Source organism: Lepisosteus platostomus, chromosome 6, assembly GCF_059453375.1.
Source record: "Lepisosteus platostomus isolate fLepPlt1 chromosome 6, fLepPlt1.hap1, whole genome shotgun sequence".
NCBI lineage: Eukaryota > Metazoa > Chordata > Actinopteri > Semionotiformes > Lepisosteidae > Lepisosteus > Lepisosteus platostomus.
In genome coordinates this window covers 19,333,774-19,351,475 of record NC_142616.1, presented here as the reverse complement: position 1 = coordinate 19,351,475, position 17,702 = coordinate 19,333,774, and the positions used below count along the sequence as shown (strand labels likewise).

Genomic DNA, 17,702 nt, shown 5'->3' with positions numbered 1-17,702 from the left:
TTATTGCAAGAATTTCAATCAGTGAATTAAATTCTAAAAATTATTAGAAATATTGTTCCCAAAAATCCTGTAGGTTCCTGTAAGTTTAGGAAAAATATATTTTTTAAATCAAGCCAGTTTTATTACAGGTGTTTATTTCTTAGAGTGAAAAAAATAGTTCATCCCCATAACTAACAGCCAGCAGCCATATCACCCTGCAACTCACAACTGGCAACCCACTGAATCTATATAGTGACTATACTGTAATAAAGCGCCGTCCTTCGTATGAGACATAAAACCGAGGTCCTGACTCTGTGATCATTAAAAATCCCAGGTCGTTTCTTGAAAAGAGTAGTGGTGTAACCCTAGCGTCCTGGCCAAATTTCCCATTGGCCCTTACCAATCATGGCTTCCTAATAATCCCCATCTATTAACCGGCTTCATTACTCTGTGCTCCTCCCTTGAGAGCTGATGTGTGGGGAGCGTTCTGGCGCACTATGGCTGCCGTTGCATCATCCAGGTGGGGCACATTGGTGGTGGTGGAGGGGAGTCCCCATTACCTGTAAAGAGCTTTGAGTGGAGTGTCCACAAAAGTGCTATATACACTGTAAGTGTAATTAACTTTCTCTAAGAAGGGGAGGTTTGAAGACAGTGCTTGCTAGTACTGACTGGTTTTCTTAACCCCAGTCATTGGCGCGCAGAAAGCCTCCGAAATCAAGGACAGGAGGACAATCAAAACGTGACAGCCAATTTCAAGCAAATTAGAAAAGTGCATTCCTTCTGATAAAGTGCTGGAGGGAAAGGATGTGGCCCTTCTGTTCCCCTGTGCTTCTGAAAAGGTTCTGTATGTTCCCCATCTCTTGGTAAGGGAGATTTTCAACCGTGTATGTTGCCTAATGATTAAACTAGAATCCCTCTCACCATCAGCAGTTTCCACAGGAACGTCTCATGGTGAAGAAGATGTTTCTCCTGCAGATCTGCAGATGTGGTACAAGTGCGCAGGACACCCCTGACAAATCCTCCCTTCTCACATTTAGTGATGGACATTGAACTTTGTCACAGATGAAGAGAAATTTGTTCAGAGCACCCCTCTTTGTTGTTTTTAACTGAATGATCTTCCAAAGGAGAGGATTGTCCTTCAAGTATTAGCTGATTTTTAGGTTCTTCTCTAGTTATGATAAGAAAATCCTAATGCAAGCGCACACACATGGCAACAGCCACAGAGCACTTAACAGCAGTTAAATGCTATTTGATGGCAAGCACACAAAAGTAATTTATTTCAAGTTGTTAAGCCTGTAATGGATGTACTTGTAGATAACAGGAATCACTGATGTTTTGTTAAAGAATTGCTATATATGGAGATTTCTGTTTTTTTTTGAAGATTTTGTTTTTGAAAAGCAGTGACATAAAAGCCTAAATACCCTTCTTTCTAGATGTGTGTATAAGTTGTCATTTTTGCCAACTACACTCGCAACAGTGTAACACTTTATTCCCCCGTGTCTTTTGACATTGGCCATACAAATTTAGAAATGGGTGACATGCTTCCTGACCACTCCCCAAGCACACGGCTGTCCAGCTTGTGTTGGGTGTGAGCCTTTCTACATCTGCCTGCGCTGCCCTCCACTACAAGGCAAGGTTAGAAAGAGCCAAAGGTCAGTTATGCACAACGGCTGAAAAAATGTTGATGCAGACAACCTTCTGTTCAACCCACCCTCAGCCCTCATGCACGCACACACAGACACATGCCTACTGATACTCTCTCTCTCTCTCTCTCTCTCTCTCTCGTACACACACTCGCACTTTTATTCCATTTTCAACCTTTTTGAATTCCTTCCCATGTATCTTACTGTTTGCCTGTCACTCCTCCCCCAAGCTCTATCAGTCTCTTTTTCTCCCTGACCTCATAATGGCTTCTCTTGGGCAGCAGCAGCTCCTGCTATTTCAAAGTTTAGCTGGCAGGATTAAGCGTGGTATGTGGAAAATGAACAGCCACTCGCAGGAGGACACATGAGCTGAATGCATAATAAACTGGAAGACCAGGAGAACAAAAACAGAGAACGCATGTTATCTGAACGAGCTGCAGAATCAACCACCAGCAGCACCAGGCTCAAACAGGGACTAGGAAGGGGGGGGGGGGGGGAAGTTGAAGTTTTTTTTAATTTTCATCTCCTTAAGATGACAAAAATCCCTGCCTTTCTGCACTCTCCCGAGCAGATATTTTGCTGTGGAATGTTCTGGGAAAGCCAGATGCCTGGAGCCTGGAGGCGGGAGGGTAGTATTGTTAGCACAGTTAGCACAGAGTAATAAAGTGCATCGTAGCTTTTGATGTTAAGCTCTGTTAGTAATTTGATAGAGTGAGGTTCCTGAACAAACTGAGAGGAAAAATAAGTTCTTGGGTCCTCAAAATGAAGACCCATTATTGTAACTAGACACATCTATTATTTGATTGAACAAAATACTAAATAAAAGCCTTGGATACTACAAACACCTCTGCTTTTAAGGATACAGATAAGTATTGTTGATCAATATTATTGTGAAAGTAAAACAAGTAACTATCTTTTTTTGTTTTTGACCCACATGGTTTTATTTAAATGAGAAAAAAATAGCTCAGTAAATCTAGTGATAACAGAAAAATAATTCTGGGCTGAAGCCAAACTACACTGAGCCTGTTTTTAGAAATGCACCTCATCTGCAGATAACTACCGATTTTCATTCATTACACAACAAGGTGAATGGGATTCTTCATACTTAAATACGTTTATCCTGTGGTTTCAATAATATATGTTGATATCCTTGTTATTGGAATGTAGAGGTTTTCACACTGAATTACAGTTCAACACAGTCTTTGTTCAGCTGCCTCTTTCAGTTCACGTACTCATGAACAGGAAGGCATTCATTATGAAGGACTGCATCTGTTTGGCCAAAAACAGAAACACACAGCAGTTCCAAGTCCTAAAGCCAATAGGTAAGGCTGTTGGCAGTCTCTCAGTTTCGCAATCCTGAGCTGGTGCATTGTACAATATTTTGAATAAACCTTGTTATGAGGGCATATTCTAACAGGCTCCTAAACATGCTTGTTCGGAGTCCTGGGACACTTTCTGCCCCTTCTGCGATTAGCTGCACTGGAGGAAATTAGGAGAGTAGCATGGAACCCCACCACATGTGTGACCTCTCTGGCACTGGTCTGGGTTTTCAGACGTTGCAGGAACTCGAGTGATATTGTGTTGCTGCTGGATTTAGCCTGCTGTCTGGTGCTTGGGGACCACTGGTGAAAGAGACAGCCCATCTGCTTTTGTCTCATTTTATCACCCAGCGATCAGCCTTAGAGACTTAGTGAAATGTTACACTTGGTTAGAGAGGAGATATTGCTCTGTCCTCCTCTTGATCCCACCCCTATGATTTTTATCGTGGGGACTGAGTGCTCTACATCCCACACTGCTGCCCATGCTTCTCCAGCCTGGCTGCAGATGCGCCGGATGACTGAACGGTTTCTGTGTACCGAGCTGAGGGTCCCCAAGGAATATTCGGTAGGCTTGCTTATGCGAGCTGTCACGAGAAAAGAAAAAAGAGAGAGCGAGTGAGAGCCAGCGAGAGAGACGGCGAGGGAGGGAAAAGAGACCAAACCAGCTCGGCTCCCTCGATTGGCTTGTATGAAAACACATGACTGCAAAGACGAGTCTCCTGCTTGGGGTGACTGCCCGAGTCGTAGACCAAACCACATTAAATAAAATAAATCCATTCCCGAGCCTGTTAAGGCAGCATTGGGGTGGGGGTAGTAAGGGGGTGGGGGCGTTGGGGGGGTGGGGGGCTCACAACACATATATTCAGTGCCAGAGCCTGCTGGGGATTTCTGCACATTCTGTAAAGTAACAAAGGAAAGCAGCAGAGTACACTTTTCCATCCTCCTGCTTTCCTTGCATGACAAATAACGCTTTGTCCTGGTGCCTGGCCATTTAACAGGCAGGAAAAAAAAACTGCAGCTGTAGCCATTTAAGAGCTTATAGTTAAAAAAACCCCTTTAATAAAACTTTCCTTTTCCAAAATATTTATTAATTAAGAGGACCTTTTGCCTACATCTTGAGCCATTCATAAGGTGACAGCTCGGAGAAGTACGAAGACTGTCATGTGGGTTTGGAAAAGCTGCTTCTCTGCGAATGCCGTCTTGATCCTTTTCCTGTTTTTCTTTCCATAGCCAGTGCTGTGCAAAAAAAACCCTGCATGGGTTATAAAATATTAAATGGATCAATAGCCTCATTTTAGTTAGAAGCGGATAATTTGCCTTAGCGTTTAATTATGTGATTTTCATTTTTGGAAACATCTTTCGGTTGGAGCCACACTGCGTTTGTGTGAACGGGAGCCGACTGTTGCAGATTGTCTAGGGTCAGATCAATGTGCTCAAGCTGTCAGCCACATCTGTACACAAGCCTGCCTGGCACAGACCTGCCCTCCTTATGGGCTTCACTGGCCAAATACTCCAGAAGAGGCCATCAGATTCTCTCCCTCTCTTTATTTTTAATAAGCTTGCAGAGTTTTTACACCACTCCCAATTGTGCCATTATTTACTAACCTAAGTGACATACTGTAATTAGACAGTGCTTAACAAATGATTGAGGAAAAACGTAACAGTGACTTGATAAGTAGTCGGAGTGCTTTAATAGTGACATGATAATAACCTCCGAGACAGCTGCTGCTCCTGTAAGGGAGTGTATTTATATTCGAGGATCTGTGCCCTAGAGCAAATGGTATATCTTTCTTAATTATCATACTTTTTTTTGTCTGGAGGAGTTTCTTTGTTTGGGTGCGTGAAACGTACTTGCGAGGAAAATAAGCTGGCCGAATCAATCTACGAGAATTGCTTCACCACCACGACCGTCTTGAGCTTTCTGCCTCAATAGTTGCTACAGTACATTGGAGTCCCGTGTCTTTTCTGTCTTAAAAGATTGTTTTGTTAAGGGTCAGTTGAGCTTTCTAGCACACAGGCAGACAAAAGCTGTTGCTGTGCACCAGATGAGAGATGATAGCAGCAATAAAATACCATTTAAGAAGGTAAGAATTATCTGTCAGTTCAGATGAGGAAGTCAGTGATGCAGTCACACTCTGATTACAGAGAGATAATTGCACCAGATTCTCTTGTAAAACTTGTGAGCAGTTCCCAAGTGTTTCTTGTTAGTTGATTTGTGTTTGTTTAAACTCGTCAGTTAGCCTTTGCATTATTCATTGTTGTGATTTATCCTTTGATTTGCTTCATCTCACAGCTTTTTGTTCCCGTTTGTTCATTTATTAGAAAAAAAAAGTTGTGCTTCCTTGTTTCTTGAATAACCTGAGCTATTCGCTGTTGGCTAAGATGCAATTCAGGTTATATCAGCTTTTGGGCGGGTAAGAGTATGACAGTGGGGTCTGACACTTCAGCGATCCTGTACTTAAAAACTACAGTAATCATGTTTTTCAGTTGTGCTGCTCTCACCACAATGTCATGTTAAAAACGCTGTGGTTCATTTTAATTAACTATTGTAAAAACTGAAGTATGTGGGTCATTGCTTTGCAGCAGTTCTGTTGCTGTCTACCTTGAAAACAAATATTTATATATAACAGAGAAGAAGACAACAGGAATCTTTGTTATAGCAGCAGGAAAATGTCATGAGAACAACATGTTGAGTTGTCAGTGTCATGACACTTTGATACTAATGTTTTTCTCCTAACAAGGTAGTGCTCTGTGTCTAAAAATCAACCTTACACATGTTTAAATGGAAAAAAACCTGCTACAGTGTGGAGTGGGCTGAGTTCCAGCTCTGTGTTCAGTGCCGGGGGTGTGAAAGATGGCAGGGAATGGGGAAATAGTTAATCAATAACCACAAGGTCAGACTGACAGTGTTGGTTTGAGTGCACCCTGTTAGGAAGCAGCAGCTGAGGATTTGTAGAGCTTGTAAAGGCTTAAAGAAACACAGTGCAGCTATTTGTGAAGAAAATGCAGTTCTGCCTTTAGCAGGGAAGGGAGACACCTGCTGGTTCTTGCTGTGTATTGCAACCCAGAACGTCTGGTACTGTGTACTGTGTGACTTCATGTCTGCATTATCTGTATCAACATTACAGAATACTAACATTGATAAATCACCTGTACAGGTTTACCTCTAAGAGTATTGAACTAGCCCAATTTAACAACTTATAGTATTTAGATTTTCATTCTTTCATTATGCATTATAATGCTTTTGTTTCTCTAAATAGGGTAGAATAATCCTTACATAAACAGAGAAAAACCTTGGTGTAGTTGAAGGTGAATTTAAAAGGTTTTCTTGTGATGAGACAGGTTCAAGTGACACTGTAATTATCACACAGACCTTTACAGGCTACGGGGCAGTGATTTTCAGATGTCTTTCAGACATCTGTTTATACAGTTTAATATTGTTTTATTGTTGTGTTTATAACACATTTTTCCACCCTTAGTCCTGTTTTTCATTCCCAAGTTGTGAAAGCGCACTCAGCCACTCTGCTTGTTCAGCCCCTTGGTCTCTAAGCTCTCAGCTGCAGACAGACCTTGTGGAATGTGCTCCAAGTGACCAAGCCCTGATTTAAAAGCCTCTTCTGGCAGAGCTTCATATGTCGTATGTTTTTTTTTCCCTTTTTCCAAACAATGATGTGAAGGGGTTAACGAATCAATTCCATTTGTGGAAAATGCACCTCATGTTTTTTATGAGTGTTCTAATTTATGGTGAGGAATGTACTAGGGTGCCCTCTTGTGCTTCGAGTGTGGGGTTGAGGAGTTCCAATAGGCAGCATAAAAGCTCTTTAGCTGTCTAGTGGAGTAGATTTCTTTCCTCCTGTTTAATCCAGCAGGAGCCATAAGTGAGCATTATCAGTGTGATACAGAAGTCTCCAATGGCAGCGTGCGTGGGATTCTCACAGGCGCTCTGTGTTCTGGAATTTGTCACTGTGTGATGGTGATAAATACAGGGGTTGAGAGAAGGAGAGCGGACTCCAAGATTCCTACCTATTAATTCACCAGCTCGTCTGTTTTAAAGCTACAGGACACTATAAATTACTGCCCGACTACAGTGTGTGATATTTATTTGCTGTTGAATACGGCGATAAATCAGTATGGTGAAGCAAAATTGATAACCTTGGATGCAAGGCTTAATACTTTTGACATGTGATAATGGAGTTCCCTTGCATGGCAAGCAGCACAAATACCCTTTCATTTATTTTTAAAGATAACATCTAAGGTGTCGGTGTCAGAAATAAAATTTGACTTTAATGCAAGTTGTCATAAAATTCTCATGTCTTGAGCCTCCCGTTTGTTATTCTTTGAGATGTACTACCATCCATAAGGCAGAGTTCTCTTGCCACTACATAAGGATTTGAAATCTATAGCTTGTTCAGACACCTCACACAGATAATTGTTAACTGTGGATGACATAACCTTTGAGAAATGTAGACACAGTGTGCCTATTCGTTGTGCACTGTGCCAGTGATAACCAACCAGACACTCTATCCTGAAGTCTACTTAAAAGAAGCTGCAGCATTCTTTTTGCTGAGAGTGAGAAAGAAAAACATATTTTTATTGTTGAAACAAATGATTCTTTTTTTCATTCTGAGAAAAACACTGAAATAAATTCTCCTTAAGGCTGTGAAGCACTTGTAGTGCAGTCAGGGTCTAGCAGAAGTGAACACCTATCATCACCTCAGCTGGCAGAGTCCTGTGTGATAGGGACTGACTGGACTTGTTAAGGTGTCGTCAGGTGACCCTGGAATAGCCTAGTTTAAAGCGTGAGCCTTTCCCAAGCCCTTGTCACCTGCAAAATGAACACATCTCAGCTCCAGCCCAACCCCCTCACACGCACACACAGATACACACACTTCAGGGTTTTGGAGGGACTGGCAGACCACCAGTGAGCTCCTCACTAACACTGCTTCTCTATCTTTGTCTTTCAGAGCACAGACCTTTTAATGGCTTCCAGGTAGAAACCAAGGAGAGACAATCAAAATGAACTCTATACCGTCTATGGACAGGCACATACAGCAGACCAACGACCGTCTGCTGTGCATAAAACAGGTAAGTTAGCTGGGCTATGTACATACTGTATGAACAAGCTGCGAAGAAAAGCCCATTCTGTGCCAGTGCTGCCTCTCGTTTAGTAGGATACCAATCTTATTCTTTCACAAACATTTGATAGTTATGCAGCATAAACCTTTTCAGACCTTCATATAGATTTATTTTTATATACTGCTAGAGTGGCGAAATTAGTACCACCGCAGCTTCTCATCACCCTTGTACAAAAGCACCAGTGCTATTTCATAAAAGACTACCATTTATCTCCAAACAAACCTAAGCTGGAATCAGCTTGCATTTAGATGACATAATTAATCATGGCCACTTTTCATTATGGAAAGGCATTGAGTTTACTGTGAGCATATTTAGATCCTTATTTTCATATTTCTAGTCCTATTAAAATGAGTTGTCTTGCTTTAACATGCATGAGGCTGATGGAATTAATGCCAATTGTTTCATGCGTAACAGTTGCAGTGCCAGTATTAAAAAGCACATTTTGACTAGGGTTTTCTGAAATGGAAGACAGTCTTGTGGAACCGTCTGTTCTGGCTGTTCTTATTTTGTGGAAATTTAACACCTCAGCTAAAGAGAAAGTGCCTGCCCCAGCCTGCTTTCTTCCCGGAGATGGAAACTAAGTCATCCATTTCATCCAGCTAGGCGATCTCATTCGAAGTTTTCTTCTGATTAAGACTTTCTAATTGAGAGGTGAGGAAATACTCTGGGGGGAAATAGCATTTTGCCCCCAGTTCGGTTTGGAGCTCATTCTTCCCTTGGTCAGTACTTGGTCAGCTCAGTACCGACACCGGGTTGTGAAGTGGTAGGTGCTCGTAAATGTCACATTTCTTTGTCCGGCCTCAAGTTCAGAGAGCTTTCGCCGTTGTGGAACCCCCTGCTCCAAGCCCTCCCGTCTCCTGGGACCTCTATAAATGGTAATCTGTCCACCTCTTTATCAGGCATTGCAGGATCCAGTTGCACAGCCGGTCAGTTCAGGGGGGCTGGCCCAGCATGTTCAATTCACATTTCCAAAGCGCTCTTCTGAAACATACATGCACCCCTTCTCCATTTTTACTCACATATGAAATTTTGGCAGAATTAAAGTGTTGCACAACCCTGGGCTGCTGCCTTGATATTTGTCTTTGATCATTGTTTGACAGTATTTGTTCCAAAGTGTCTTATTTCTGTTTTGTGCAAGTACTGAAGGAGGGAGTGTGTTGTTTTTTAGAGATTTAGGGCTAGAGGATCGTTATCTTTGGCTTGTAGTTTAGAGCTGTTCAGGTTTAACCAAGGTTATTTGAAAACTAGTTTTATCTGCATAATAATTTGGAAGTTTAAACCATTGATTTTTTCCATGTCACGTTTTACCTCTTATGTTAGTCAGCCTTGTATACTCCGGGGATTTTTAAAGCTGTTAACGTTGAGCAATATGTATAAGATATTATGCGATTAATTATGCAATATGATTATTTTTCCTTCCCTGTTGTGTGGGTGCTACTGGTTTTCTTATCAAGTCTGTATTTAGTTGTTTTGTGTGGTAATGTTTTTTTTTTTTTAGGGGAGTATTCAAAACAGTAAAACAACAAAGAATCACAAATGTTTTAGTAGCCTTGTAGCTTGTCAAATATTTGAAAAGTGACTAGCATTAACATCCAAGTATAATCAGGTACAGATGATCAGATTGGTGCTTCGTGTCAGCTACTTCCACTACATGGACGTGCTTTTAAGATCAAGAACACAAGGCACTTCTTTACAACAAGGGCTGTGAGGGTATGAAACCAGCTATCTTGATGAAGCGGACACCTTACCTAACCACCACATGGGCTGTATGGGCCCTGGGGTTCACAAAAATATTCAGCTGAAACCCATTTCTGTGTGGAAAACAAAAAAATACTATATAGATATATATCTTAACGGGACATTACACAGTATCTGACCACTTGAACAAAACACTGCAACTTGTTCAGTATTCACAGTATTTGGGGGTGGACTGGCCTACCAGTAATTATCAAGGGACACATTTTTAACTTGATCAGGTAAACACTTCTGTTTTCTAACAGGTAAGCAAAGGAGGGCTTTCTTCATTACAGTTCACTAAAATCTGGCTTTGAAGTCAAGCTTGCATGTGAGGCTAATACTGCTGCTTTGCTTTCGTCTGCTCTGAGCAAGCATGCCTCTCGGGAGCCGTATTTAGTCATTCCTGTAGCACATGTAGTCATCTGACATTAATTTAGGAAGCTTCCCTGGGGCTATTCCTGAGAATAGTCCTCCGCCAGACAGAGGTGATGCTGGACAAGAGCAGGAGATGGCGATCAGATGGAAAAATATTTTATTGTAGCTCAACACTGAAAATGATTTCTCGCATGGAGTCAATTTAAATGTTCTAATAACTAATGGCAAAACCAAAGCCATGGAATTGCAAACCTCAACAAGCTGCAATGTAAAGAAACCAGCGAGTTTATGGGGCTAGTTCACGGCCGCAGGTCATTTAGAAATGGGGTGCAATTTTGCAGTGATTGCTCGGTCCCGATCAGTTGGGAAACGCAGCAGAAAATGAGGGCTCACCCCATCACATGGACACAACCTAGATTGTAAAAATGACAAGACATGCACAGATATGGCTAAGATGTGGATAATAGTTAAACATGCTAATTAGAGCCAAATTCATTGTCATGCACTGGCTTGATGGAATAAAAAAGTTGGTAATTTAATTTAAATCTAAAACAAGTTGACACTGCACTGATCAAGGCAGCCCTGTGTGATTTTGGAAACTCAATATATTAAATAGCATTTATATTGTGCCAATTAGACCACCAGTGAGCTCTTTCAACATCACTCTGTTCTCTTCCAAGTACAGTAACATGGTTATCAAGAGAGATCAGAACAATTAACTTACTATCCTCTCCCCTCGACAGAGTAGAATCTTCCCGCAATTAAAATAATTAAGGAGATATTGTCAAACCAATCCAGCTGTTGGGCTTAATTACAAATAAAAATCAATGTTTTTCTTATAGAAATTTTGCATCTCGAAGAAATATAATTGCCATGCAAAAGGAGTATAAAACAAAAAACTGAGAAATGCATTTTTTTTTGTCCTCCGGAGTAGTGGCTCTTATTTCTAAATATAATGAGCATGATATTTACAGCACAAGGATAAGGGTACTAATTTCTCACTATCCTGCCATTTTTAAAATTCAGTGACTAGCATTATTGTATCTAGCAGTTTCTCAAAACACTTAACAATGAAACAGGATAACAGTTCTCAAGTCTATCAAATAAGTTTGGGTTCTTAACTCTCTGCAGGTTTTTTGCTTTGAAGAAGGTGCTCTAAAGACCATCTGTAATTTTTCAGCTTTTGTCAAGATGTGCTTGTACATCTCCAGCCCTTTGGCTCCAATAGCAGGGTCGTTTTTTCCAGAAGAATGATGGGTTCCAGACACTCCCTGTGCCTGTGCTCCTGGTTAAATCGGATTGGCGGGGTTTGGTCAGGGAGCCGGGAACGTCTGTGATCTGGCAGGCTTCTCTTGCACGGCGTGCTGCGAGACTGGCAGAGTGATAACACAGAGCTGTCCCTGCGCAAGAGCGGATAGCACAACCAGCCTCTGTGGCACTTATTCGCTCATTTCCCCAAAGGCTGATTGCCTAGCTACATGGTTCCTAATTTTGAAATGTACAAAAACGACATGAAAAGGCTGTCGTCAAAGAAACCTTCATTGCACAAAATGTCTGGTCTTGACCAAGGTTTATCCTGTGGAATGGTATGACTGCCCCTTAGGACCATCAGATTAAGTTTATCTAAATTTATCAAAGATTAGGAGACCGTGTCTCCTGTTGTCTGCCCTCCAAAGACTGTATTGATTATATACAGCAGTGGAACCTTGTGTTACATATGATTGTAAGGAGATCTCTGCTATACAAATTAGAGGAATAAACATCACAATAAACATTATGCGGAATTCCCATTTCCTACCCACAGAAGCAAGCGTCTAGAGTTAATATACCTCTAAGGCTGTGAAGTTCATTTACTTAACGCCTGTGAAGGTTTTATTGAAACTTTGAAAAGGAATGGGCAGAGAAACAGTCGCTGATTTTGAAATAAAAGCAGAGAAATATTTTGGTTTTGTTTCAAAACTTGCGAGTGCTCGTCCTGTGCCTGTAGCTGACTCAACAAAAGAGCATGCATAAGGTGAATCCAGGCATAAGGGGATCTTGAAGGTCACTGATGTAATTGTCTGATAGAAAGTTACACAGAACAGCCAGACTGCTCATAAAGCAAGTGCCCTTCAGCTGTTCTGAAGGGGTCCTTACAAGAATGTAGAGCTGCGGAAGAGGCTTAATAAAACAGTGTTTCTACTATATTAAACCGTGGGACCATATTAGAAGTCACTTTTGGCTGAATGTAAAATACATTACAGCCATGGCACGGACACTTTTTCAGTTGCAATTGCAGTAACTGGGAGAAAGTGGAGGTTGGGTGAGGGCTTGGTTTCCATTCATAATACAACATACAGTTTTAGTACGCACTGGTATAAAGACCAGTTCCATTGGCTGTTTTTTTTAATCCTTTTTGTTAATTTGATCCGCTAGTTACTCAAAGCCTCTGCTGAGAGGATAGAATTTTTTAAAAAATAAAAAATTGTTTCCCAGTCACTAAATGAGGTACATTATCTGTAAAAGAAGCCATACCTGCTGTTGAAAGAGTAATTTAAGCTACTTTTAAATTGTGTAATAAACCACATGATTTCTCTGACATAGCTGTTTGAAATTCAGCAGTGCGCTCTTGTGTTATTTCCCCGTAATGGTGCTCCTGTCCCTTCGCTTTGCACAGGTGGCCCATAGCTTTTCAGAAGCAGGTTGTTGTGTAAACAACTCTGTTCTCCAATAAAATATCATTTTTGCCGTTAAATTTCTGACTACAACTTTTAATCCCGTTTTTCTTCTTTGGGGGATGTGTGTGTGTTTTTTCAGCACTTACAAAATCCAGCAAATTTCCAGACGGCGGCGACCGAGCTCCTGGACTGGTGTGGCGATCCGCGGGCCTTCCAGCGCCCCTTCGAGCAGAGCCTGATGGGCTGTCTGACGGTAAGCCGGCTCCGCCTCCGAAATAAGGAACCCAGTTAAGGAATTGTAAAGAACTGTTTTTGTTTTTCCTTAATGTACAAGTATAAAGCAACAGTGGTTATTTTGTAGCCTTAATTACCCTTTTTGAAACATAAATTTGTCCCTTTTTAAAAAGTACAACTTGCTTCTAGCTGGTTTCATTTATTTTTTTACACCTACTGCAAGGCACTTTAAGATGCTACTTTTAAAGTTGTTATATAAAATAAAGTTGTTATTATTATTATTAATAATAATAATACGGGAGACCACGAACAGGATTCCAGTGACTATTCCCCAGTTTTAGCTGTTTACCACTGATTAAGGAAGTGTGCCCTGCCCTTTTCAGTATGATGAACGTGGGCGTGTTTCTCTCAAGATCTCTTTATGTAAGAATAGGCTGCAGCAGAACCACAAGCTATTGGCTAGGTCCTGTTAAAGACAGCAGGACACACGAGGGCAGAGGTTAACACCGACACAGAGAAAACGAAGGGAGTGAGCAGTAAGCACACAGTCACTCAGACCACAAAGTAATCAATGCAGTTTAAAGCTCTAAAGCTTTTAATTCCTTGGTTAAAAACCATGCAGTTTTAACTGTGCTCTTGCATTAAGCCCACAGTGGGGCTAGATCTTTTAATTAAATAATTGCCAAAAAAATATAAAATATATTAAGCCTTTAAAAAATGAACAGCTGTATGACTTCAGACGTTTCCAAGCCTAAAAAGAGTATCTCTGATTGGCATCTGTCATTCATACGCAAAGATTCAGTCACACAGTGTGAGGAGGCAGAGAAAGGAAGAGGCTTGCAGAGCGCAGGCTGATTGATTGGTCTGTCTATGTAACTAAAGAAAAAAAATGCTCTGGATTACAGGAACCCTGCGCATTAAAGTGCCATGATCATTTCTTAGCTTTCTGGGCCACCCTGATCTATCAATTTCTTTAGTGCTCTATGTGTAAGATATCTAGACCATGCCAGGTTTTATACTCTCTTGTCCAACATCCTTCTGTTTCAAACTTTTAAAGCTACAGGCCTGGAGAGCAGATTTCATGGTAGCTGCCGAGTACAGAAATTCCGGTTTGAATGTTTCCACCTCAAGAGTGCTGTCTGCTGTCCTGTGTCCTAGAATTACCTCACGTTTCCCAGCACAGGGTTGACTGATATGTTGTTTTATTAATAAGAAACCAAAAAGTGCCACCCTCCAGTAGTGAATGAAGTATTATGTAAAAGATTAAAGGCATCAGAAGATTAGAGGTTTGGCTGACAGAGCTGGACATGTCGGGCACTAGTTGCCCTAAGGCTGTTGATTTTCATTTGTGGCTAGCAGGAATGCACCCTGCTTGTGCTCTTTTAACTTGAGATTCTCATGGAAGGAAGTGACATTTTTCATCAGAATTTTTGATAAGAAAAGCATCAGTACCTCATTACCCAGTAAACCTGACAACATTCAGTAACTGTCAAATGTGTGTTTGTTTTAAAATAAAATAGGCAGTCCTGAACTACTTTATTTTAGCGTGAGCACTCAAAACATGGTTATGTTTCATGTACATGTGTCAACAATTCTTTCATGTATTTCTATGAAAATATGTTAAAAAAATTCCTTGGAAATAGACATTTTAATTAAAACATCTCAGAGGTTCACAGTGTATTTGTGTGCTGGAAGTAGAGAACTTTGGCAGTGAAGAGGTAAATGGGCCTAACTGTCACTTGCCTTAGAGTAATAAAAGAGTCAAGGCACTTTTAACAGACTTTATGTCGGCCACGACTCCTGACAATCTGAGTTAGATTCTCGCCTCCTGCCTGAAAACAGCACATCAACCAGAGAATTCTGGTACAGTCAGCCATGGATAGTCATCATTGCTTTGTCCAGTGTAATGGACACCATTTTCAGTGTGACAAAACATGCCTTTCTGAGTCCTTAATATTAATAATCGATCATGTAGAAACACGAAAGAAATATGAACTGAAGACATATTCTAAAACTTTTGGACAATAGCACCTACTGTGATGGGTGTACTGCAGAATATTTATAAATCCAGACTATTATATATGAAATAAAGCAAATAGTTATTTTTTGACAGAGCTGAGTGTTTTGTACCAGGAGGTCAGTCTATGTTTTAGATGTAATTTCTGCTTATTATTTCCTCCAGTGAAATTCCAAGCTATCCTAAGCTGCACACTGCTCAGCCCATCCTGTAAGCTGGCCTGTGCTGCAACTTCTCACGGTGTCATACAGTAAATCCTAAAGTCGAGTGTTTGGTCTATGTCACTGTTTTAGCCAGTTAAGTGGTTGCGTGAGGTACTATATTTTTTTTATTCTTTGTGCTAGCCTTAGGCCAGGAAATATTTGTTGTGGATATTTTTTTTCTTTAATAAATTATTATCCTCTTTTCTTCCTGTGCCTTTTCATTTAAAATTAATTTTCCAAATTTTCTGTTGCGGTTCTTCCTTACCACCCAAAACAAACTGCATTGTTACAGTATGCTAGTCAGGTAATGTACCGTATACTGTAATCAGAACTGCAGTGTCTGTGTCAGTTTGTCATGTTTGTTCTTCTGAGGTAAGTGGCTCTCTGGGGGGCAGGATCTAAAATACTCAGATTATACAAGTAAAATGGGAATTATTTTCCTGCCTGCTGGTCTCACACAAAGACTGATTTGAATTCAGTGAGATTGTGTTTTTTTACAACTTAACATTTGCCTTGTCTACTAAAGCCAGTTTACTCAATTACACCTGCAAACTGCTCATTATATTCTAAATTGTTTTTATTGAAAAGGATTGAAAATTGATTTTTCAAAACCTAATGCAGTGTTTTGGGTGTGCATGTAATATTTATTTTTCTTTATAATTTTTTTTTACTTTAACCATCTGCAAAATGCTTATTAAGCAGGTATTAGCCATCAAGTAGGAATGTAATTAAAACCCAGTGGATGAATGCTTGTCTGATAGACTGCTATCCTTACACCTGGCAAGAATTGTCATTGTACCCACAACATAGAAATTCAAGTTGGTGGGAGTTTTATAATTTGGCCCTTCATATAGCAGAAATCATATCAGTTGCAAAAACACAAATCTGCAATAAAACATTCTCAGATAGTATTTCTCACTCCGGCTACAATTTAGGTTGTGTTTCTTACTAAATATTATTTGCCTAAAATAAAATTGTATAGAAATTTAATCTGACAGCACGATTAGGGAAAAAAAAGAAGCTTTTTTTCTTTTTTTGCCCTCTGAAAGCAAAAAATGTTTTTGAATGCGTCAATAAGAATGCATTGTCTTTAATGTCAGAATTTTTTTAATTAATAAATGATAGGACATCTTTGTTTACCTTCCTCCCTCTAATCTATATAAATTATCCTTATCCAGAAATAAAAGATATACTGAGCATTAAAAGAAAGATCACTTTCAGTGGCATAAATTCACAAAATATAATCAGGCATAAATAGAGTGATAGGTTGCATAAATATAGTGCATACATAGGGTAATAGGTTTCTGTTGCTGATGATAAGTATATGCATTTTTAATAACATGGATGTTTATTTTTAAAATGAGGTGCACACTAATTATGCATGCCTCGTTTTCAGCAGGCGTATTTCTGGGCAGTTTGTCAAGGGATGTGGCAGGCCTAAGACAAAAATTGGTAACTTTGGAGCATAAAGCAGATATAGTGGAAAGGCTTAAAGAACAAACCTACAGTAAAAGGCCCTGATTTCTGGTAAGGGCTGCAGTAGCTCTGAGCCTGTCCTGGAAGAACAGGGTGCAGAGGGAGAATCTACCCTGGACAGGACACACTGCCTCACACAAACAGAAGCAATTTAGAGACATCATTTAACCTAACAAGTCTTTGGAGGTGAGAGGAAGCTAGGATTTGGAGAGAAACTATGCAAACATGCAATCATATAGCAACGTTTGGCATTGCAATACTTAAAATAAATCGGAAAACCATTCTGGAGTGTTTTTAAGAAATTTTAAAAACCCAGGCATTTTTCTAACCTCGGCGCCTTTGCTCATACAATTTCACAGAAAGCCCTTTCTAATGTAGATCTTATAATATAAAAGTCTTTATAATATGCAAAGTTAAGCAGTTGATTAGTGTGCAGTGGGATAGAACAGTTAAACAGCTTAATTGATGCATGGTCTGGAATAATAAAATATAATCTAGGAGTAACAAAAGTCAGTTTCGCACTACAAAGCTAACTTCCAGACTTCCCATGGGAGCAGGTTTTAAACTGGAAAGGCCTAACACTAAGCCAGGGGCACTGAAAATAATTCTGCACAGCTGCTTCCTGCTCTGGGGCCAGCCATGAAATAAACACAGCCCAGAAGGGATTCTTAGGATAGCACTAACTCTCTGGGGTGGAGGTGCTCCGTGTGGGGTTCCTTGGGATCCCGCAGGTGTTGACTGTGCGCTCTTGTCCAGGTCGTCAGTCGAGTTGCTGCCCAGCAAGGCTTTGACTTGGATCTGGGATACCGGCTCCTGGCTGTGTGCGCCGCAAACCGGGACAAATTCACTCCGAAATCGGCAGGTAGGTCCATGCCTTCTGTCTGTTATACTGTGTCGGACCGCATCCAGTGTGAAGTAAAATTCTC

At 40.5% G+C, this 17,702-nt stretch overlaps 1 protein-coding gene across 10 annotated transcripts in view; it reads left to right on the top strand.

Annotated features, from left to right (window-relative positions):
* The window catches only part of zmiz1a (zinc finger, MIZ-type containing 1a), a 159,308-nt gene that overhangs the window by 90,261 nt on the left and 51,345 nt on the right, over window positions 1–17,702 (top strand). For 9 of the 10 annotated variants that reach the window (XM_088634613.1, XM_088634615.1, XM_088634620.1 and 6 more), the window contains 3 exons: window positions 7,906–8,026; window positions 12,986–13,099; window positions 17,533–17,638. In XM_088634613.1, the coding sequence (XP_088490739.1) occupies window positions 7,958–8,026; window positions 12,986–13,099; window positions 17,533–17,638 (289 nt within the window). In that variant the 5' untranslated portion in view covers window positions 7,906–7,957. Of the gene's footprint in view, window positions 1–1,607; window positions 1,632–7,905; window positions 8,027–12,985; window positions 13,100–17,532; window positions 17,639–17,702 lie in introns of those variants that run through there. The other variant, XM_088634616.1, reaches the window with a different exon arrangement.